The sequence below is a fragment of the Doryrhamphus excisus genome, chromosome 4 (assembly GCF_030265055.1).
Source record: "Doryrhamphus excisus isolate RoL2022-K1 chromosome 4, RoL_Dexc_1.0, whole genome shotgun sequence".
In the NCBI taxonomy this organism is placed as follows: Eukaryota; Metazoa; Chordata; class Actinopteri; order Syngnathiformes; family Syngnathidae; genus Doryrhamphus; species Doryrhamphus excisus.
The window spans coordinates 12,950,394-12,973,933 of NC_080469.1; the positions used below are offsets into that span (position 1 = coordinate 12,950,394).

Here is a 23,540-nt window from a genome sequence, read left to right on the forward strand (position 1 = left end):
ACATGTTTCTACGCAGTCAAAAAACGTACCTAAAATATTACATACATTCCATACAAGTCTCATTCATACATATAGACGTATGCATGACTGACTCTCATCCAAAGTCAGCTGGGATAGGCTCTAGCAAACTACAGTGACCCTTGTGATGACAAGCGGCATAGAAAATGAATGAATGAATGACTAATTGTGTGCAGTTTTGTGAACAATTTAATTAAAGCAATACAAATAATTACATATGGTTTTCTTTCAGGCCCACAATCAATTACTCTGAGCTCAGAAATGATAAATAACGAGGTAAGCTGGCAGCTTAACTGATTTCTCGGAGCAAATACAATATTTCACCTTGGGGAGAATGAAGGAAACAGCTGAATCCAAATGGATGGGTTAATGACTCCCCTGCTACAGTTTAACAAACTAAGTACACTGTGGTGTGTGTTTTGTTTCTGCCAGAAATTGGTAGACTATAATTGTGCATTTGATTTGAATGAACATATGACAGCGTCTGGTCTTTGGTTGGCTATCACCGAGACAGACACCTTTAGATACATACTGTAGCTACCGTAGACACTATGTTGATGTGCCAAAAAGGAGTACAGTAGAACTTGTACATTTCTGGGGTCACTGGTGTGTGTGACAAGAAGAAAAGCTCAGAGTCCCTTGAGGGGAAGTCATTTGACTGCACATGTTGTTTTGATGGAATACATCTCTCAACCGCACATATAAGGCGATGTCCTTATATTATATATAAGACTGTTTTCGACAGACGAAATAATGTCTTATATTCAGGTCAACACATCAACAATGTAGACAGGATTCACTTTTTTTACGCTTGACACACTAATAGATAAAATGTTTCTACTAATTCTAAAATAATCAATCCATACATTCATACAGCAATTCTAATCATCTTTCATTCCTTTATTTTGTCGTGCAAACATTTTAATGCAAAACCAAGTGATGCACTGCTGATTCCAAGCTAAGGGGATTATGCAAAAAAGCAGTCCTTTGTGGTACCTCCCTACAAAACGAGCAACAACCAAGAAAAAATATGCTGTCTTTAGTGTTTATAGATTGCTTGTGGCAAAAAAACAGGGGTAAAAAAGTAAGAGAACATCCCTCTGGTAATGTCTTGTCAGAAGAGGATGAAAGCAAACCATTGAATGTGCAGCTTGCAGGCCTCTACAATGAAGTGGGAAGACATCTCTTTCCTGTCCAACAGCATCAACCCATGTGGCTTTGCTTACATGTAACGTCTGCATTAATCAGTGACACCATGACGGTAATAATCACCAAGTGGTGTTGAAATTATTACATATCTTGCCTGCTGAGCCCGAGCTGTTTAATTAGTAAAGATGAAATCCAATGTGGGGTTGATCTATAGTTTATGTTACAGGCGAACAACCCTCATATGCCACACGACAGACAGGCAACATAAGCACTAAATAAGAAACAGGCTGACCTTGCTGGCTATTTGGTCCATTACAGGAATTTATACTATACAGACAAAATCATTGGAACTTGATGAACCAGAAATAGGGCCCTAATTATTTTTAATATTTTTAATGACCATTTGATCTATTTTTAAAAACATCACACCATCCCCCTCGCCTACAACTGCACTACCACCACCCACATAATTTGGTATTCTGGATAAATGAGACACACTCGACTCCATATAATGTAAATGGTAAACTAAACATACTGTACATCAATTGCATATAACTATCAGGGTGAAGTTAGAGTCCAAGGGCAGTTACCTGAAGAGATGGAGGCCAAGCGGAAAGCATCCTGGTGTCGGCCGGGTGGAACTGGTTCATATGGGGATGAGTCATCCATGTCTCCACCTTAAAGGACAGAATAAGCCACATCAATTACTCAACTCATGCAACCAAGAGTTTGGTACATTTCATTATTCATTTCATTAAAAAAAAAAAAAAAAAAGGCTCTTCGTCTTTATGTATTTTCCTTTTAAAATGTATTTGGACCTTGTGTGGTTTGATGTAGTAGTGCCACAAAAGCAACAGCACATTTTCTTTTCTTATAACTGAGATGCTGTTTAGAAGAACAAAAACCAAAAAAAAAAATTCAAAGAATCGAATTAGCAGTCCTTCTGTGTGCTTCTGTGTTGTCCCTAATCCCACATTTAACAGTCACAGCCATTCGATGTGAATGGGACTCACTCACCAGCCAGCGATGGTTTTGCATTAGAATCCTGGTTGAAAAATGAAAGCTGTGAGCAGTGATGAACTTGCACCCCCACACACACGACGTATGACTTGATGCATGTACTATATAAAGAGTGTGAAGCAAAACAGAGCACCTAGAGTGAAGGTACCACACATATAGTACATCTCTGCCTGTGAGGGGCACCACTAAAGATAAGAAATGCCTTTATTATTCCCACCAGGGGAAATTTCTATAGTTGAAAGCACACAAGAGCAGATAAAGTGCAAAAACAAGGTAATACTAATCAGAATTTATATACACTATATACAGGTATATACGTACACGTTGACCAAGTTATCGGTATTGGTATTGACTGATTTCACTCACGGGTGATTGGGATCGTTATAAAACCATGATTTAGCATATATTTACAACAACAGTACAGTATAGCACACTGGGAAACTGGAAGCACTGTTGTCAAAACCATATACGTAGTGCTCAGTGGACGTACATCAACATTGCCACCATATTGGATGTGGCAAGGCTGCGCTGTAAGTGAATACATTACGTAAGTAAATGTGCTTAAATTCACATGTGGTATGGAGCTCATCAAAGCTCATTGTCACGGTTCGGCTTCATTGCTTTAAGGTTCGACCCCAGGATGCAGAGAGCAGGACCAATAGCAGGTAAATAATGTTTATTCTGTGCAGTAATTGCAGCAGCAGCGAAAAGCAACTCAGGTAGCTGACGGACAAACAACAATGATCCAACACAGGGAGACGCACACACCTGAACTAAATAGACACAAATTAGGGACAGGTGTGGATGATTGGGACAACGAAGGAAGACAGGGCAAAAACAGGAAGTCCAATACAAAATAAGAGTGTCCTAAAAAGTAAACCAAAGCCCAGACAGGAAATTCAGACAAACTGTCACACAGGAACCCACACAGGGTGTGACACTCATGTCTTCATCATACACAAGTTTGGTCAAAATCCGTATTTGTGGAGCCAACTTTTAAGAGTTCTGTGTTGTGTTGTATGACTTATTATTCTATCCTACCATTCTCCACCCACATCCTTGTTGCAGAAACTGTGATTTAGCATTGCCCAATCATTGAGCATATCAGGTTAACCTGTGAACCGTTGAACCACCTAAAGGTGACCTATAATGCTTTTTCCACTTGTCTGACCTATAAATGTAGTTAGAATGTTGTATTCTTGTGTTAAACAATGCCAACGTTTCAGATAATGAGGTTTGCTCATTATTATTAGTATTAGTATTTGGAAGTGAGTTTGGGATGGCTCAAAAATGCTTGGTTTCAAAGGGAGTGGAAAAAGTGCCCCCTTTGTGATGTCACAGAGAGGCGGACTTCCTTATATGGTTCATTGTTAGGCATCACTTTGGGTGTGTGAGCAATCACAGCGGAGTGGGCACGCCCGGAGGCGGGCCATAGGTGGAATAAATTAAAACAGACCGTTTTGGCATCGAGCACAAATCAAAGGAAATACAGCTGGAATAGGTGCAGAGTCTGCAAAATCAAAAACGTTTTCTGTGCGGGTTATTGTGTGTAGCCGCTCTATAGGAGTCCACAACTCATTACAAAGGGTCAAAAATGAGCATAATAGGTCCCTTTTAAGGGGAGTTTATTAAAGTATGACCAATGGTAATAGCCACAATCATCCAAAGAAATATCTACTTCAAATCACAATAGTAGACGACCTGTTCGTTTGTATCTGTTCAAATGTCTTTTTGTTCATCTGAGCTTTCCAACTGCTGCTAGAAGCCATTTGTTTTAAACTGTCCTAGGTGCGCAACCAAGAGATAACATTAAATAAATTCTTCTTCATTTTACAGCAATTAATTTTGCGGTTAAATATTTGAAAGTTCAAATACTTGTTAATAAACTTGTTTGTACATGCAGTGCCCGCGCAACCAATTTGTAGATACAGAATATTTTGTTTTCCAGCCTGTCTCCTGCGAGAATGCCTAATCAGTAAGCAGAAATGAAGACAGTGATAGCATCAGCCATATGTTGATATTTCACTAAAATCTGTCTTGTAAAAGTTGAATTTGACCATTACAACCTGATGAAACAAAAAACACACAAAGACCCACACTGGCATGCTGTAAAAGGGAATGAGAAAAAAACCACAGGGAATTTTCAATCATGTGTCCAGAGGGGAAAGAAAACAAATCTTAGACTTGTGTACATCTGTAAAGTCATTGCTTTATGTGCAGCCCTCTCCCCCTGTTTTCCATCAATATTGACAATCATAACAAGATAGAGAAGCTCTCTGAACACATGGAGCTACTGGCAGCAGAGCGCAGTGTGTGTGTAAATGTGTGTGTAAGTGTGTGTGAGGGAAGAAATGGAAGAAAATGTAATCCTCTAATCCTCAAAGTTTTGAGTGTATGCACTTTTCTTGTTTTCTCCCTTTTGTTTGTACATGGTGATCAAATTATACATCTGAATGTTGGCAGTGTGTGTCCGCCTGCTCGAGACCGGGGACGGAGCGACATCCCACAGTGTCTTTTAATTACACTTGCATTCTGATGTTGTGCTGCTTTTTAGACACTTACTCTGTTAGCATCTTTAAGCATCATTCCATGTCTGTTTGTTTCCAGCAGTGGACACAGCTATTAATGTAAAGCTGTAAATGATCCCCTGTGGACGTGGCAGTTTTTTTTTTTTTTCCAACACATCTAAAACACACTGTACTGCAGCCAGCAAAGTGAAATAAAAGCTCAATATCCTTTTAAAAACCACAACAAAACAGTCTCCCTGGTGTTCATGCTGCACTCAAAATTATGAAAAATGTGCTAATTCAGTCTTAATTGTCAAGAGCCTTCGTAGTGCTCCTATAACGTGTTTTCATGAGAACTTTGTATTCATATATCACATCCAAACTGGACTATTTTCAAGCTGCACAAGCATGAGGAAATAACTATTTTTTAGAAGCTTCTCCTCATGAATATCTGCATACAAATTATTATTTGCTATTATTTTTCTGACAAATACACCACATGGTGTCACTGTCACTGTCTGAAATTGAAGCCACCAGTCAGACTTCCTTCCATCCATTTTCTGTACCGCTTATCCTCACGGTTGGGTGCTGGAACCTATCCCAGCTGTCTTCTGGCAAGAGGTGGGGTACACCCTGGTCTGGTCGCCAGCCAATCACAGGGCACATATAGACAAACAACCATTCACACTCACATTCATACCTATGGACAATTTAGAGTCTCCAAAAACTGAAACGTTACAACCACATCAGTGCTCGGGTGAGGTACTGCATGTTTGGCTTACTTTCGAATATACTGTGAGTATTATATCCCGCCCTCTTCCTGCTCCGACACGGGAAGCCAGACACTACATAACAATTACATGTACATTATTTATGTATGTGGACAAAGTTTACCGACAAACATCAGCAATCACTGAACCACGCAATTACTGCAAATTATTGATCCCCACTTTGAGACTGTGCATGTACAATACGCATGTACAGAACAGTCATGAGTCATTTTTCACCCCGAGTGGTAGGTTTAACGTAAATTGTGACAAATACAGATATTTATTTGTTCAATCTGTTCTTTTAAACCACTACTGTTAAAAACAATAATACATACAATACAAAAGTGACATTTGAAGCCAAAGGCACACACACCAACACAGGCTTAATGCTGGTGACAGGTTGACTATGGGGTTGAAAAATGACTATGGGTTTTAAAATCTGATCATGACCAGAATTTTACCTTCTGACAGCATTTTCCAACAAAATATTACGGTTAGTGCAGCTCGAAAATCGCTCCCAGACTCTACCATGGTTTTTCGAACATTAATTAATCACTGCTTTGTGGCTGGGGCTGCGCAGTGGACGAGTGGTTAGCTAGCAGGTCTCACAGCTAGGAGACCCGAGTTCAATTCCACCCTCAGCCAGATCTTTGTGGAGTTTGCATGCATGGGTTTTCTCCGGGTACTATGGTTTCCTCCCACATTCCAAAAACATGGTAGGTGTGTTCCCCACTTCTTACCCACAGACAGCTGGGATAGGCTCCAGCACCCCCGCAACCCTCGTGAAGATAAGCGGTAGTGAATGAATGAATGAATGAATGTTTTGTGGTTATGTGGTGCGGCTTGTCAAAGGGAGCAAAAGGCTGTCGTTGCAGGTTTAAATTATATTATAGCAGGCACAATAATGATAACATATTAATAAAACAATAAGACCGATTACAATGTTACAGTACAGTGTTGCAGCCATAGCCTACAACAAGCTAAAACTGAACTAAGAAGACCCATGTGTGGCTTATTTTCTGTGGTTATATCTACCATATTGGTAAATATGAATGTAAAGGTGACTATATTGATGTTATTTAATGTCGAGATGGCTCTAATATTGTTAGAAAATGTACTTTGTAAACAGGTTTTCCAATTAAAAGTGATAAATGAATGATAACTGTATATTTGAAAATACAAAATAAAAAACGAACACACAAATGTCAAAAGTAACCCCCAAACGTGAATCTACCCATCCATTTTCTATACCGCTTATCCTCACTAGGGTCGCCAATCCACATGTACATTTTTCACTAATATCAGCTGAAGAATTTTCACAATAATCCAAGTAAATTCTCATGGAAACTGGATAAATATGGTGATGGCACTGACATCAACAGTCTTCAGAAAAGGCATCCAAAGCATGTTTGTTCCAAGTACTAAACATTGAATGAATGATACAAGTTGGCTGTGTGCTTAAATATCACTGCTCTTAAATAGCTCAGCCAATCAAGAATCATTATCATCAAGCAATAGAAAAAGTCTTCCCAGCTGTTTTGTGATATGATGTTTTTAGCCGCGGGGCAACGATTTATTGCTGTAATTAGACTTCCATTTGCCTTCATTTTGTCTGACAGTACAGAGCATGACAGACCATCAGGCCTTCGCTGAGTCGCAGCATCAGTCATCCTTTTGCATGCATTATCAATGAAGCTCAACTCCCGAGGTGATGGAGATTGTCCTTTTGATTTTCCGTGGCATTCTTGGCAACCTCTTAATGGCTGCAAGCAAAGTCAATTTTAATAACTGTCATTCACAGGTGCCTTATTGTGCTCCTGGTTGATTGATTTCACAGTCTTTGTTTTACTGCAGGCAAATGTTGGGGAAAAGTCACAGCTTTCCTAAATCGTAACAAACAGCAACATAATAGACAGCTGGCCAGTGTTACAAAGATTTTAACAGAAACAAAACAAAAAAGTGACAAAAGTTTTGCTGTCAGAGCGCCGAAAAGCTTGCAAATGAGTTGTCAAGAGATCTGGCGAGTCAAATTGCTTTTGAGGAGGAAATGCTTCAATATGTCAAATTCATTACATTAGCATGAGGGGCAAACATGAAGTCAACTGGCAGCACACGTGCATTTTTTCTTTGAATGCCGTTCCCCGGAACGCATCTAGGAGCATAAATTCAGTTTACAGCTCCGCTTTTGAAGTGATATTGACATTTTAAACTCAATTTCAAACCTGACAAATAGAATATTGGATTATCCCGTGGTAATATTTCAAGTCCCATATCCGCATATGGCGGCTGCGTTGTGGCGTTCAGGCGGGCAACCTGAGAGAAAAAAGCGTTTTCCCCTCACATTTCCTTCGGCAATATGTAATGGTAATATGGATAGTTACACACTCTCTTAACTGAAATCATCATTTTTATATATGCCTGGCGCTGGAATATTGAAAACTGGTTTCCTTTTGATAAACTTTCAGTAAAAGGAAATCCTTTTATGATGTCGCCTTAGGTTACACGGATCATTAAAAGCACTGCTGCGGCCTCATCGCATCAACCTTCCAATTTACATTTTACATCAAAACTACAGGCGAATTTGGGTCGCTATACAATTAATACGACTTAAATGTTGCTATCAAACAGCTTAAATATTTAATGTGAAACATGATTAGTGCTTCTTTATGGCTGTGCCACATACACGGTGGAAGACGAGCCAAATAATTAATTAGGCTGAAGAAGTATTTACCAAATAATTTAACCCCTGCGTGCAAAGACTGGGGAGGACTCTGCTGACAGCAATTTCAATTAAGGACGCTGAGAAAGTGGCAGTCACTAACACACACAGCGAGCCGTGCTGTGATGATAGCCTCCGGGTCTGGAAGTTGACTTGTGAAATGCACTTTCATTTAGTGGCGCTGTGAGGAGTAAGTCTTAATACTCCCATCATGGCCGTATTCACCGTGCAAAAAAAAAAAAAAGACATGGCCTGTCAATCACTCACTGCCCCTTCCAACCTCTAGTACAGAGCAGAGTCACTCTGCTCGAGAAATCCGAACCACACTATCCTGCCCAGTTCACCTTAGCAATCAAAAAGGGGGCAGCTTTGGTGCTCACATTTAAAGACCAGAGCTTTGAAAGACCTTATTGATCACATATAAAAGCTATCGACAGGTTCTTTCTTATGATGATGAAGTAGCCAGCTGTCGGCCGAGGGGGGGGCGTGTAGACGAGAGGACATATTCAGCATGCAGGAAGCTGCCTCCCCCGACATGTGGGGCAGCCTGGAAAAATGTTCTGCTTATGACAGTGGATGACTAAGGTAATGGCCGGTGACTGCTACCATTGCTCATAGTAATGATGGTTTCACCCAGGAATACTATGTACTTTTGTAACCCCCCCCCCCTCCCACTGTCCCCTCACTCTTTTCTCTTCCTTAAATGTTCTCCCTCCCTCATTACTTCCCTCTCGCCTTGTCCATTGTTCCACTCGGAGTCTATCGCAGCAGCATCCTTATGAGCCGTCTATTTCAGGCAGTGTGGGATATTAACATGATATTGCGCGTCATAAGCAACTTGTGATATTAACATGATGTAATAGCCTACTCAGAGGATGACCTTGCACAACTGACATTTAAGAAAAGGGAGAAAATAAATCATTCCCCACAAAATGTCCACATTAGTTTTCTCACCAACGCGTGTATCTTTGCATGACTTTTTCTCGTGTCAGTATTTTGGACCAGAAGAATAACATTTCTGGCCTGTCACATGTATGTTTAAATATCATACGGTTGTGCATGTACTTTATTTTTTGATGGTGTACTTTTCCCTGTGTCCTATATCAGCTGGGATAGGCTCCAGCTTCCCTATGAAAATGGATGTATTTTGCATGTGCATGGTTCACTCGGCTGACGTACACACACAGTTGTGTCAATGGCTGTTTGTACATACAGTATGTGTCCTGTGACTGACTAGCCACCAGTTAACCACTGTGTAAGGTTCAAAGCGCACAGACCTCACAGCTAGGAGACTAGGGTTCAATCCCACCCTCGGCCATCTCTGTGTGGAGTTTGCATGTTCTCCCCGTGCAATCGTGGGTTTTCTCCGGGTACTCCGGTTTCCTCCCACATTCCAAAAACATGCTAGGTTAATTGGCGACTCCAAATTGTCCATAGGTATGAATGTGAGTGTGAATGGTTGTTTGTCTATATGTGCCCTGTGATTGGCTGGCAACCAGTCCAGGGTGTACCCCGCCTCTCGCCCGAAGACAGCTGGGATAGGCTCCAGCACCCTCGCGAGGATAAGCGGTAGAAAATAAATAAATGAATGAATGAATGGCTTATTTGACCAGTCCAGGGTGTACCCCGCCTCTCACCCAAAGACAGCTGGGATAGGCTCCAGCATACCCGTGACCCTAGTGAGGATAATCGGTAGAAAATGGATGGATGAATGGCTTATTTGGGACCAATTTAATGAAGTACATTTTTAATTTTGAAATTTTCTTCACAGACAGGAGGTTCAGAAATCAAATCTTTACATGCTGTGTTTGTAAAGTTGCGATTCTGAAACAAATATCCTAATATATTTAAACATTTGTACAAATGGTCCTACTAAATTATTAGTGGTGGGGGGGGGGGTGAAAATCTGTCTTCCCCTCTCTGCAGAGGAAGCTTGCTCAGCTAATTAAAGCACTCTCAAAGGTCCCCTGCATGAAAGCTCTTCCATTCCAGGAAAGTTGAGGAAATAATGTATGTTGGAGGTGTGCAAGGGATCGTTGAATGTTCTATTCCACTGCAATTCCTGCAAGGCCACATGCATGCACACCAAGCCCAGAGCACTAATGAAAGGGAACTGCAGTGGACTCCCAATAGGTGTTCCAGTCAAAGCAGCATTTTTATAATAATTACTTCCCAGTGATTCCTATACATTCATTTCAAATTCATTCAATTTGGACCACCACAAACAGATCTGGTGGTACCCGTTTGCCCTCATTCATAAACACATTATAATGGGACTGTCTGTTTAACTCTGCTAATTAATTTAACCTGGTCTGCCAGAGAATATGATATAACTCGAGGGATCAGTGTTGCCAACTTAGCAACATTGTTGCCATATGTAGCAACAAAAAGGTATATTTCAAGCAAAACTTTCACTTTAGCCATATGTATTTAACCAAAATGCCCTGAACAACTATGTCATAACATAAACAACACTATAAAACAACCTTTTTATATAACACCATGAACTATTTCTAATTTTCACATTTGGAACTGAACTATGTATTTGCGTGTGTGCAATCAAATTTCCCTTCAATGTGTAATCTCCTGAACGCTACACCACTCTCAAGCCTTTTCACTTCCTGATTGCTGCAGAGGCAAAGATACAGCTTTATATATATAGCTTTTATATAATACACTTTTTAACTGCTTAAAACTGCGCTAAATGTGATCTCTTCTATTGTGAAGTTGCATCATCACCAATTTTTTTTCCCTCTAATGCAAAAAAAGAACAGAAAAGACATATAAATACATCTTTGGGCGGTCGGGTTGAAAAAAAAAATGTTTACCACAAAGAGATTTCACCTACTCCTATGGTGTCCATTTTAATTACATGCAATTATGCAAATCAGAGGGTGATGTAATTACCCCCCCCCTCCCCCACCACCACCACTGCCGCAAATAGATTATGGTCCTGTGGGACACAAAGCTTTTGTTATAAAGTCAAAGCAAGAAACACTCATTACCCGGAGAGAAGTGCTCCATTGACACGTTATATGCAGCTGCCATTTCCTGCTGAAAGACATTGTTAATAGGTCGCCATTAGCACCACTGCCGGTGGCTTAAACACTCACATTATAACACCTGTTATTTGAGGGTTTTTAAGCTTTAAAATATGGCCTAAAGGCAGTAGGCAACTACTGCGTAGAGAGAACCACAATGCATCACAGTGATCAGATTCAGTCCTTCAAATTCATTCACATTGGTAAGAGAAGAACAGAAAATATTTCAATTCAGGGATGGTCATTATGAAGTCAGACACATCCGAAGTAGATATTAATGATGTTGACCAGAGAACAAAATAACAGCTTAGTTTGCATAATAGTCACCAAACATTTATGAAAATCCTGTTTTTCTGCAAAGGACCACCATGGTGAAAAGGACAGAGGAAAACAACAAGCACTGTTGTGTCTATGCGTATATACTGTACATTTACATAGCTGTGTGTCACCACCATCTTCTCATTAAGAGCTCTTCTTTTTAAAAAACTTTATTGACTTCATAAATTTATAGGACCTTGTGTGCCATTACCTAGGTAATTTACTGCAGCATCTTGCAGCTGTAGGGCTTTTTTAAGAGCCTTGTGATTTGTTTTAATATGGGATTACTATTATTATTATTATTATATCATATTATATAAGGATTGCGTGTTCACTCAGCCAGTTAATAGCTCTACTGATATTCCGTTAACAGTGGAGAAAGGATGTTGCACAAATTACCACTACAGTTTATAGGCCAAGCGTGGAAGATATTTAATGTCAAAATAATGAAATCCAAACTCTTAATTCTGGTTCAGGAAGTGTTAGCGTGCACTGTTTTAGGAACAATTAATGGTCAGCGGCAGTGATCTTTTTTTGGTTGCGCTTGATAGGGCAAAGAACCATATTTGGTATCATCAGTTTGTGTCACTATACGTCTCGCTAAAAGGCAGTAGAACCATTTTGCGTTTTTTTTTCCGGAAGAAAAAAGTCTGAAGACATAAATAAGACTTCCATTTGTGTGACGTCCATTTGCTCTTATAAATATGTTCCAGAGGGGAGCAAAGCAGGTGGCAGAGTGACATTGGGGGTTCAGCTTTTAGTTTCAGCTAGTTGTGGGTTATGACTGTATGGTACTCACAACACTATGTCAAGAAATATAATATTCATATTGTTTTTTTTTTTTCTTTTCATCAGAATTTTCATTGGTCACACTCGCCGCTAGCTGCGAACGGTAGAGGAGTTGATAATAAACTGTGATGTATCTTTTTAAAATGTCGACAAGCCATTTCTAGCAAGTAAACAGAGGAGCAGAGAGTGGGGAAAGCTTGGGGGAGAGGAGAGAGCCTCGCATGCCCATATAAGGATGTCGGCTCCACTGTGACATCACAAAGGATCAGTTTGACCACGCCTTTAGAAACCGAGCATTTTGAGCCATACCAAACTTATTTCAGGGCTCACTTCCAAATGCGTAGACCTCATTATCTGAAACCTCATTTAACACCAAAATACAACATTCTAACTACATTTATAGGTCAGAAAAATGGAAAAAGCAAAGGTCCCCTTTAAAGAAAAAAATCTTCGGCCTTGTTCAAAACAGAAGTAGACTGGACATGAAAAGTGGATTTAAAATAGTACACACACAATGGTACAGTAAAATCATCTTATATAACTGGAGAGTGACAAGGGTCTTTGATAAGGGAGCTTTCTTAGGGGTTATCGTCACTATTTAGTTTTTGAGAGCCTTTATCTTCCTGTCATTTGGCCTTTAAAATCTCAACGAAAGCGCCAAAAAAAAAAAAAAAACTAGGGACGCAGACATTTATCAAGGTCATATTGAACGTCTGTCTGTGAACTGATCTACAAGGTACTTTCATGGTGCCTTAGATGGGATGGCAAAGTCACACTTTGTTCTAGAGAATAAAGATGTTCATGGTGAGGTTACTGTCTCATTTCAAAGATAATCTTTTCTTCTGTAAGAACAAATCAGCCACGCTATTTAAGTGATCCTCATTTTAGCACCACTTGCCATTCAAAAGGCTTACTTGCGGGAAAGTCTTTTTGTTTAAAGAGTACATTTACAAAAGAAATTCTGTCCACCTTTTTCCTGCAATCATTTCCATGTCTGACACCACAGTATGTCCTTGAATTATACCTGTGATCAAAATGCTCATTTATTCTCAGCCACGTTTAGAAAGAAAAATCAGATGGAAGACAATGGATAAAAAGGGACAAATAAAGGGTTACTTTTTTGGTTTTCCACAATTTTACAATAATGTGAAAAGACGTCACTCACGTCAAGTGATTAGCATGCTGGCCATAAACCCGGGAGATCGGAACAAATCTCAGCTTGGTCATCTCTGTGTGGAGTTTGGATGTTTTCCCATTCTCCGGGTACTCTGGTTTCCTCCCACATTCCAAGGTTAAGTAATGACTACAAATTGTCCATAGGTATGAATGTCAGCGTGAATGATTGTGTGATTGGATCTCACCCGAAGTCAGCTCCAGCATTCCCCTGTGACACTAGTGAGGAGAAGCGGCATCAAAAATGAATGGATGATAATAGATTTACAATTGATAATACAATTGGGGCAGAATAAGCAAATAATTATTCACATACCCAGCCAAGCCTCGGTTTTCGATTCTTTTTTTGCCAAAACATTTTCAAAAGAATTTTGCTGCAGTTGTCTTACACTTTCTTTGTTATTGTAGTGCGCAACTAACAGGTTTGTTTGCCTTGGACTGTATTATTCCACAAAATCGAGTGCATTTTTTATTGAGTGCTAAATAATCCGCTATGGGGCCAAAGAAAGCTGTGAGTACCAGAAATGTGAAAAAGAAGGTGAGAAACACGATTAAATAAAAAAATTAGAATAATATCTCATCACAGAGTACAAAGATGGCGTCCCCTTCCATCTGTTCCTTGCCCTCTTCACCAATAAGAGTCTTGTATAAAGTTAAAAGTGAAATAAAACGTAAAAGTTAAATATTCATTAATCAATTTCATTTGTCATTTATAATTATTTCTACATGTTTTTCTGCAGGAATTTATTTTTTTTCACATATTTGGGTGTCTGGCACAGATTATTTGGATTTGCATTATGTCCAATGGGAAAAATTGCTTAGGTTTTTGTACCTTTCAATTACAAAACTTTGGTACCACTGTGTATGGTTGAGTGTGGAATGATATTCTGAACTCCTGTTTCCATGCAGTGTGTTTATTGAGCTGTGTAGATCACAGGAGCCCATCTTCCCATCGCTGGCATTATGTTCCCCTTCTTCAGACAGCTAACTAGTTTTGTCTGAATCAATAGCACTTGCTGGTTGCACACAAGTAATACTGCACTTTTGGCAAAATGTATCATCCAGTCCTGAAACTCTTTCTAAATGTTCCATCTGCCTTTGGTCACAGCAAAGTATCAATATGTGCATACAGTGTTTGCCTTCATGCTAGCAATGTATCCATTTTTACCTCAGGTGCATTCTTGTTGCTTGTCTCATATGAACAAACTATAGTCAAAGTGATGTGTAATGATTTTGGATTCGGGGCTTTTGTGTTAGTTTCCAGAGAAGAGTGTTTGTAGTACATGGATTGTTAATAAAAGCAAACTCCGCTGCACAATGGATGATGATTAGATTAAAGCTGTGCTGTGAGAGCTTTGCTATTTGGGATAAAGCAGCTTCATCTCCAAAAGTGACACAGGACTAAGTACAAGGTGCTGCAGAGGAATGAGACACAACCTCTGCGAAGGACACATTACAGACTGCAAGTCAGACAACTGCCATGATGCATTCAAATACAAACAAAAGTCATGGGAAGAAGGAACAAAACAACATGGGCAACCAGACAGAGAGGCACAGAAGGCCTAGGGAGCATCCGTGTCATTCAATTTGCCTTGAACTCATGACAGGCACCCTCTGCTGCCATCAGTGTGATGAAGTGAAGCTGGTGCTATGAGCAGTCAACCCGGGGAATCACTTCACGGATCACAACACAAAAGCCCACAATCCTCAAAAGCATTTCCACCATTACGCCGCATGTCAAAACAGCTGAGTGCATCATGTTCTTTACATGGCAACACTGCTGCTTGTGCCTCTGTGGGATTAGGGACTCGGAGTATAGTGCCAAGCCGTACTTCTTGAGGTTAAACTCCCTTTAGACTTTTCTACACTATAAGGCCCAGAGCAGTATTCTGCACTTTTTTGGGAATTTTCATTCACAATCCTTATGTGAAACACAAGCACATATTTCTTTCCCCTTTCTGTGTATTTCAGAGTGAGAAAATAAGTTAATATGAGCTAGATAACAATGGAATAGTCAAAATAGGTATATCACAATGACAGCATTGTAAGATGGCTGATACTAACTCGTTTTCTTGTGTTATAATTCACAGAAAAGGGAAATAAATGTGTGTTCATGTTTCACATAAGGATTGTGAATGTTGGGCAAAATTCCCAAAAACGTGCAGCATACTGCTCTACTCATTTTCGGTCCTTTGTATTGAGTTGTGGACTCCATTAGAGCACGATAACCCGCACAACTTTCTAAATCTTCCAGAATCTGCCCCTATTCCAGCTGTATTTCCTTGGATTTCCAAAACGTCTGTTTTTCGTATTGCACCCACCTACGGCCCATCTCTGGGCACGGCCGGTTTGTAAAAAAAAAAAAAAAACAGCTGGATGTAGCCAGTGAATTTTCACAAGGCTCAATGTGATGTCACAGTGAGTCGGTGTTAGAGAAAACTCTCTGAAACTGGGTGTTCAGAGCCACCCCAAATTTCTATCAGGGCTCACTTCCAAATGCGCAAACCTCATTATGTGAAACTCTAGCACTGTTTAACACAATAAAACAACATTCTATCAACATTTATAGGTCAGAAAAGTGGAAAAAGCACAACTCCCATTTAATATGAAACACACTAAGGGCAGATGACCATCAGGGAGAGGTGGCTTTTTAACCTTCTAAATGTGTTGCACTGTGAAATCCAGGGTTTCAGAGTTACAACAAGAGTGCTATTTTATGCACCGCATAAGTGGACACATAAGGGCCGTTGGGCGTTACAATCGTAACCTAATTACATGGTAATATGGAACACTTTAGGTGAAAAACAATAAGTCTACCATAACAGGTCCACCTAATGTAATCCCATTATGCCTCCATTACCTTGGAGAGGATGGAGCAAGCAGGAAAGCATGTATTTTTCATCCGGGGTTTAAAGTATCTCCTTAAGAGGACACAAGGGGATTGAGCATCAACAAAGTACATCTTCCTATAACCTCTATAGCCTCTGAAGGTCTACTCGACATTAAGACCTGAGGTTCAGTCAAGTGGGCCATCGGTAGTGGAGTGGCTTGCGTATTGTACCTGACTTTCATGCAGATGCAGAATTGTGGGAACAATTCTCAAAGTCATATATATATATATATATATATATATATATATATATATATATATATATATATATATATATATATATATATATATATATATATATATATATATATATGTGTTTTTCGGTGTGCTTTGGGAACTTCTGTAGACAATTTATTTTCTGCCTGCCCTCATCTCTCTCAAATAAAATGGTTCTTTGCCAAGAGTGGACAATCATTCTCCCACTAGTAGTGTGTTTTTTTGACTGATGCATTCATTTGGCGCAATTTCTCAATTTCGGAAGCATATTTCCATGCTCACGTTATCATCAATTGCTGCAATTTGAGTAGAAATCACGTGCCCCCTACCTTCAGTGAGTCCCATGTGGATGGTCCAGTAGTTCTGAAGACACTGCAGCTCCTTCTTCATGCCTCTCTTGCAGCGGCAGTCGTACAGTGGACTGACCAGCAGCACCTCCAAGGCCGCTTGGCACTCCCTGTTGTTGTCCAGCATGGCTTCCTTCTCCTTACCCACAAGGCACTGCCGCATCACGCGGTACCGAGAGCTGCAGTGAGGGTTCTGGTTGCACATGTCACTCGCCTGGATGCAGTCCACCCATTCCGATGGAGCGCCTTCGGACCCGGGGTTGCCATCCGCCAAGGGCACCACGGACAAAGCCGAGGAACCGTCCCACGAACAGGCCATTTCATCTACAAGGAGACAATTGTTAGTGTTTAGTGCTTAAGATCAGGGTCATAAACTGGTTATTTAGTCCCGTTTTATGGAAGCAACAGTTTGGACGAGGAAACAATAAATAGGTTTGATGGCCTGTGACAAGGCGTGCTGAAAGCAGAACGTTAAAATCCTTCATGGTCCGCTGGAGTCTTTGTGCAACACAGGCCATTTGTCACAATGTTATGCAACAATGTTATTGAAATGTTATTTTTTCATCCTTTGGTTTATTTCAAGTCACCAAGCAATTACTCAAAATCAAAATTTAAATATTTGCTAAATATATCACATGTAATTTAAAGTGCATTTGTTAATCACATGTTGTATGTCTTTATTCCTGGGGAATAATATGGGACCACAGGTGCATCCACATGACATAAGTGAAGCTCCAGTCTAAACCCACTCCCACCGACACGCAAGTGCAGTGAAGAGTGGTGGAAGGACAAGAGCGACCCCTTGTGGGCATCTTCAAAACAGAGCCTGATGATGGACTGCATCAGAAAGGGACATCGGGTACAAGAGTGCAATCCAGTGCATTACTAATCACTCTTTTTTAGGACTTTGACATACCTGTGATTTATTTTTCATAGTACCCCAGCAAGTCAAATGAGAAAATATGTTTATGAAACAATTTTCCATTTTAATACCAACAAATACATTCCGAATTTCATGCATTTTTACCTGAATTTCCGTGTATGACACTTCATTGCAATATATAGTACAACATGCATTTACTTCCCAAAAGTCACCTACTTTTTAGCTTTGCTTTAAAAATGGCAAAATACTGCTAATTTACATGAATTTGCATAGTTCACAGCTCACCTAAGAGCAGAAAAAAGCTGCAGATGCACATCCACGCAGTGAGGGACTTCATGTTCACGCAAGAATAAAGGATGTGGATTCCAATGAGTTTTCTGTTGGGTTTTTTATCCCAAAGATTAATCCGCCTCTCAAGAAGAAAAAAAGCACAATATCCTCATTCAACTCCAAATACCAGTGCACCTGCAAGAACCATCGATGCAATAATAATAATAATAATCCACTGTTTTAATTTACATCAACTAAGAAGACACCGCTACTGAAAAAGAAGTCACTGAGTCAATCCACGAAAGCAGCTTGTCAACGTCCATATGCGCTCATAGCGACCAACTAGTGAAGACTTCATCTCTCGGCATTCTTACTCCTCTGTGGAAACTCTTAAGTCCTTCAAATGTGTTCCCCCCTCAAGTGGAAGTGTGTGTCAGCGGTTAGTATCTGTAATGAAGTCAAAGTCAAACTGAGCTCAGACAGGAAGTGCTGCCTACCTCCCAGTGAACGCAGCACTGACTGCACGCTGGTGGAGGCATCGCAAGGGTTTTATTAGAGGGGTTAGAGTTTGTCGGAGCCCGCTAGAGGGCGCTGTAAGGGGATGACCTCATTGGTGAACGTGTAAATGCAAGGGAGGCTATGTAACATGTGGCTGCAGGAACCTTGGAAGAATGCTACTGGAATTGGGGGGATGGGGGGGGGGGGGGGGGGGGCTGACCTCCCTTCACTTGTGTTAAAACCGGTGCAGCACTTCTTAGGTACATATGCATCTAATGGGAGTTGATTTTAAATTTGTACAGTGGAGACAGTACAGTGGAGTTCCAAATAATATAGATTTTTAAGATGCATTTCTTAGCCGTCTTACAATTGTAAAAAACACTGTTCACAATGAAACCCCAAAACATCATTTAAAGGGATAGTTCACATTTTTTGATGACATCCCCATCGGCAGTGTAGTGCATCAACTGTGACTTACCAGTCCAGGGTGTACCCTGCCTCTCGTTCAAAGAAGGCTGGGATAGGCTCCAGCATACCCTTGACCATGTTCGGGTTGAGTTTAGGATAGGGGCTAGGTTTAGGGCTTGTAGTTCCGGCATTATGTTAATGCTAGTGGTTAAACCCCATTCCCATTCCCAATCATTGTAATGCCATTTTTACCTTGCGTTATGTTACATATACACCATACATTTCTTTAATATTAACAATAGCTCCCAGTATAATACGATGCACTGCAATCCATTCATTCATTCATTTTCTACCGCTTTTTCCTCACGAGGGTCGCGGGGGAGCCTATCCCAGCTGTCTTCGGGCGAGAGGCGGGGTACACCCTGGACTGGTCGCCAGCCAAGCACAGGGCACATATAGACAAACAACCATTCACACTCACATTCATACCTATGGACAATTTGGAGTCGCTATTTAACCTAGCATGTTTTTGGAATGTGGCAGGAAACCGGAGTACCCGGAGAAAACCCACACATGCACGGGGAGAACATGCAAACTCCACACAGAGATGGCCGAGGGTGGAATCGAACCCTGGTCCTCCTAGCTGTGAGGTCTGCGCGCTAACCACTCGCCCGCAGTGCCGCCCACTGCAATCCACTACCACGATAATAAACATATCGTTCAATTAATACCTCTATGACAGCACCAATCAAAACTGAGCGTTTTGTATTCTGCCCACTAAGCTCATTTCAGTTTTCATCCACATTTTATTCATGGTGGTGTGACAGAAATCAAAGAAATTCCGAGGAGATTTGTTACAGTGGATTCAAAGTTGGCCTCCCCAAATGACAACATTCATTTGAGCAATATCCTGGCACATGGCATCTGTGTTGCCTTTGATTGAAAGGCAGATTAAAGATATGGCACAATGCATGGTATTATATTTGTTCTCAGAGGTGGGGAGGAGGGGGGTGTGAAAAGACCGGACAAGCCTACAGAATGTGCCATTTTTCAAAGTGGTTTCACATTAAACAAAATGACTTTGTTGTACATCATCGCTCATATGGTAGCGAGGATGTCATAAATCTTAGCAAATCTTGAAAACAAAAGTCTCCATTTAAAGGCAGTGACAGTGACAAAGTGCCGGGCGGCTGACTCATAATGATGCTTGACTGTCAGCCCAGGCTGCCATTATAATGGTGAATTCTTCATTCCACTTGTGTTGGTCTGAGTTTCTTCTCGTCTCCCTCTGGAGTTTTGGGGGTCTCTCAGAATCATCCACTGCACTATATCCTGCAACTGCCCTGTGATTCAGATCATGCATTACAATTGTTGAATAAAAGTTCTATTACATCACAACATCACAGCTACCTTGGAAACTACAGTACTTTTTTTCTTTTATTTCAACTGCCAAAAAACATAAAATTTCACTTGCCAAAGTAATTTTTCACTCAAGGGCAGTTACCTAAGCAGCAGGGGGGTGACATTTTTATTAGCTGAAATGTCAAAAACTGTCGTTAGATAGACATTATGTCTTTTCTTCTCACATTCAAGGGGTTTTATTGCTGTGTTACAGTCAGTGACCGGAGTCCAATGAGATCCAATATTATACAAAAGCTGTGTCAGAAAATTTCTTTATAAAAATAATGATCTCAACAGTTTTGACTAGCACTATCCCAGAGGTATTCAGTAAAACTTTACAATAAGGTAAACAAAATGACCCACTCTAAACACTACTCATTAGTTCCTTATTAGTTCTTAATTAGCTCTGTAATCTCTGCTTGGGTATCTCTGTGTAGAGTTTGCATGTTCTCCCCATTTAGCTTACGCTACCTCCGTCAATAAAGGCAGCATAGATACAGCGACAACATTACAATGTCCGCTCTCCTTGAGATGGCTCTGTGTTCCCGCACAAGACGTGTGCTCCAGTGCTCAGGTAAAAAAAAAAACAAAAAAACACTGACAGCAAACAAGCATCTTGTTGAGTCTTTGTAGCAAACTTGAGGTATGAGCTAGAGAAGTCCGTTATGTAAATGGAGCATTGTTGGTATTTTTTGAGTTGTTTTTTTTGTGATGCTTTAGCATCAAAATACGTATTTTCAATGACCTCCATTGTTATCGAGCTGAAATTAACTAATTTTCGTGCACTATAATGCACAGAAAAGGGAAAGAAATATGTGTTCATGTTTCATATAAGGATTGTGAAAGATGGGCAAAATTTCACAAAAAGTGCAGTTTCCCTTTAAGCTCTGCATGATTAATAATATATAAACTAATAGCAAGTGTCCCATTGTATTGCATTATGACATCAGTTTTGCTGGTGTACCTAATGTTGCGGCCAATAGGTGTGCTGTATCTCACATGCATGCTGCATTTTTCCACAGAAGGAGGACACACTGCAGAGAGATGCTCACACATGCGCCACGCATGCCTTTTTTCTCGCATACATCATATTATTCTAAAAGAATATATAGCACACACTATAAGCACTTACACGCACACACATTGCATGCAAATCAGTCAGTTGATGCTGCAGACTGTGACGATAACATGTGAACAAAGAGCACAGCACTGAGGGGAGAAATGCCTGCCTCTGAGAAGTGTGACTAATATGCTGAATATGGAACACATCATGATGTATTTGCAGGCAAATAATGACAATGATAACACATAAGACTCACGAGAGGTCAGATGAGCGCTTATAGTCACAAAGTGTCAGCTTCAAATGAGGCGAGACAAGCTCGCACACAAACACAGTAAGCTGCATCGTAAGCACTAGTGCAGCACTTTACAGTAGAAGTAAAACTTATCAAGAAGAACACCTTGAATTGACCATTGATTTCCATTCTTAGTGTCTCATTTTGGGTCTAGGTTGAATGAAATGTGTCTGCAGCTGCCTTGATAAGGTTTTGTTTCGCCTTGCAGATTTGCAAACACAAAATTTAACTCGGGGTTAACTGAGGGCAAAGGTCACCTGGATCTGTCTGCCATGCACGTTGCAGGTGCTAATAAACTAAACATTAAGCACACACACTGTCAGGCTTGCATGGAGAGGTTAAGCATGACTGATTAGATTAGGAATTATGAGCTAATTAATGCGTATCTTGGGAGACTCGCGCAGCATGCTTATTAGACCCTGGTCGAGCACAGAACATGGCTCTAAAATTACTGTTGGTAATTCTCAATGTATTTTATGTGGCATTAAATTAATTACAACAATATGCTGTCAGTCAAACCTTCCTGTTTTGTTAATTTTGTTACAGCAGATATAGTAAAACTCTGCCTGGCTGTGGAAACACAGTGATAAAGTGGAATGACAGACCGATCTCTAACAATCTTCATAGATAACCACACACTGCTTATGCCAAGATTTGGTTATTGAACATTATACTTTTAAGGGCTTGATCAATAATGGTTAGCATAAAGGTTAGCGTGTATAAAAACATGTGCGAAGTTGATAGTGCTGATCTAATAACAGCAATGGAATACATTTTACATTTTTGCCTCATGAATATGCAGAATACATGAACATTATCATAACACAGAGAGTACTGGGAGGAGGAGATACAAATATAGTCATTTTGATCTGATTTATTAAATTCTGAAACCTGTGGTTTTGCGTGTATTTTTAGCATGTTTTGGAGGGCAGTCGCAAAGTGCAAACACCACATGTTGCAGTGTAAAACATTCCATCCAGCCATACAATTTCTATGCCGCTTATCCTTACTAGGGTTGCGGGTATGCTGGAGCCAATCTCAGCTGACTACGTGCGAATGGGGGGTAAACTCTGGACGGGTCGCCAGCCAATGGCAGGGCACATATAATGTAAAAACATGTATGTTAAAGAGGACTATTGTGCTTTTTCCACTTTTCTGACCTATGAATGTAGTTAGAATGTAGTATTCTCGTGTAAAACAATGCCAGAGTTTCGGATGGCTCAAAACGCTTGGTTTCAAAAGGTGTGGTAAACTGCCCCTTTGTGACATCACAGAAGGACTTCCTTTTTTATAAACTCTCTACTCTGCCCCCAAGCTCTGCTTCCCCCACCCTTCCCCAAACGCTACTCCGCTGTTTATTTGCTAGTAATGCCTCAAAAGGGAACACCACATTTGCTTACAATTCCTAAAAACGGCACCATCAGGCACAAGTGGTTGGAGTTATCAACTCACTCTATCATCAACTCCTATACCGTTTATCAACTCTTATAAAGTCAGCGGCACAAATCAGAACTCTTTCTATGCAAGTGGGAGTGTGACCAACCCCAGCAGAGTGCATGTGACTGGAGCCAGGCCATGGATGGAATACATTAAAAAGACCATTTTCACGGAAACCACAAAATCCAAAGAAATACAGCTGAATAGGTGCAGATTCTGGAAGAACTAGAACGCTTTTTGTGGTGGTTATCGTTATCGCTGCTCTATAGGAGTCCACGATTCAATACAAAGGGCGGAAAAATGAGCATGATAGGGCCCCTTTATATGAAGA

At 40.4% G+C, this 23,540-nt stretch overlaps 1 protein-coding gene across 1 annotated transcript in view; it reads right to left on the reverse strand.

The window, feature by feature from the left end:
- Positions 1–18,629, reverse strand: part of LOC131128017 (GDNF family receptor alpha-2-like) — a 75,657-nt gene extending 57,028 nt beyond the window's left edge. The window contains exons 1-3 of the mRNA XM_058070486.1: positions 18,126–18,629; positions 16,940–17,281; positions 1,758–1,844 (exon numbers count right to left, since the gene is read on the reverse strand). Of these exons, the coding sequence (XP_057926469.1) occupies positions 1,758–1,844; positions 16,940–17,281; positions 18,126–18,177 (481 nt within the window). The 5' untranslated portion in view covers positions 18,178–18,629. The remainder of the gene's footprint in view (positions 1–1,757; positions 1,845–16,939; positions 17,282–18,125) is intronic.
- Between the last annotated feature and the right edge of the window lie 4,911 nt (positions 18,630–23,540).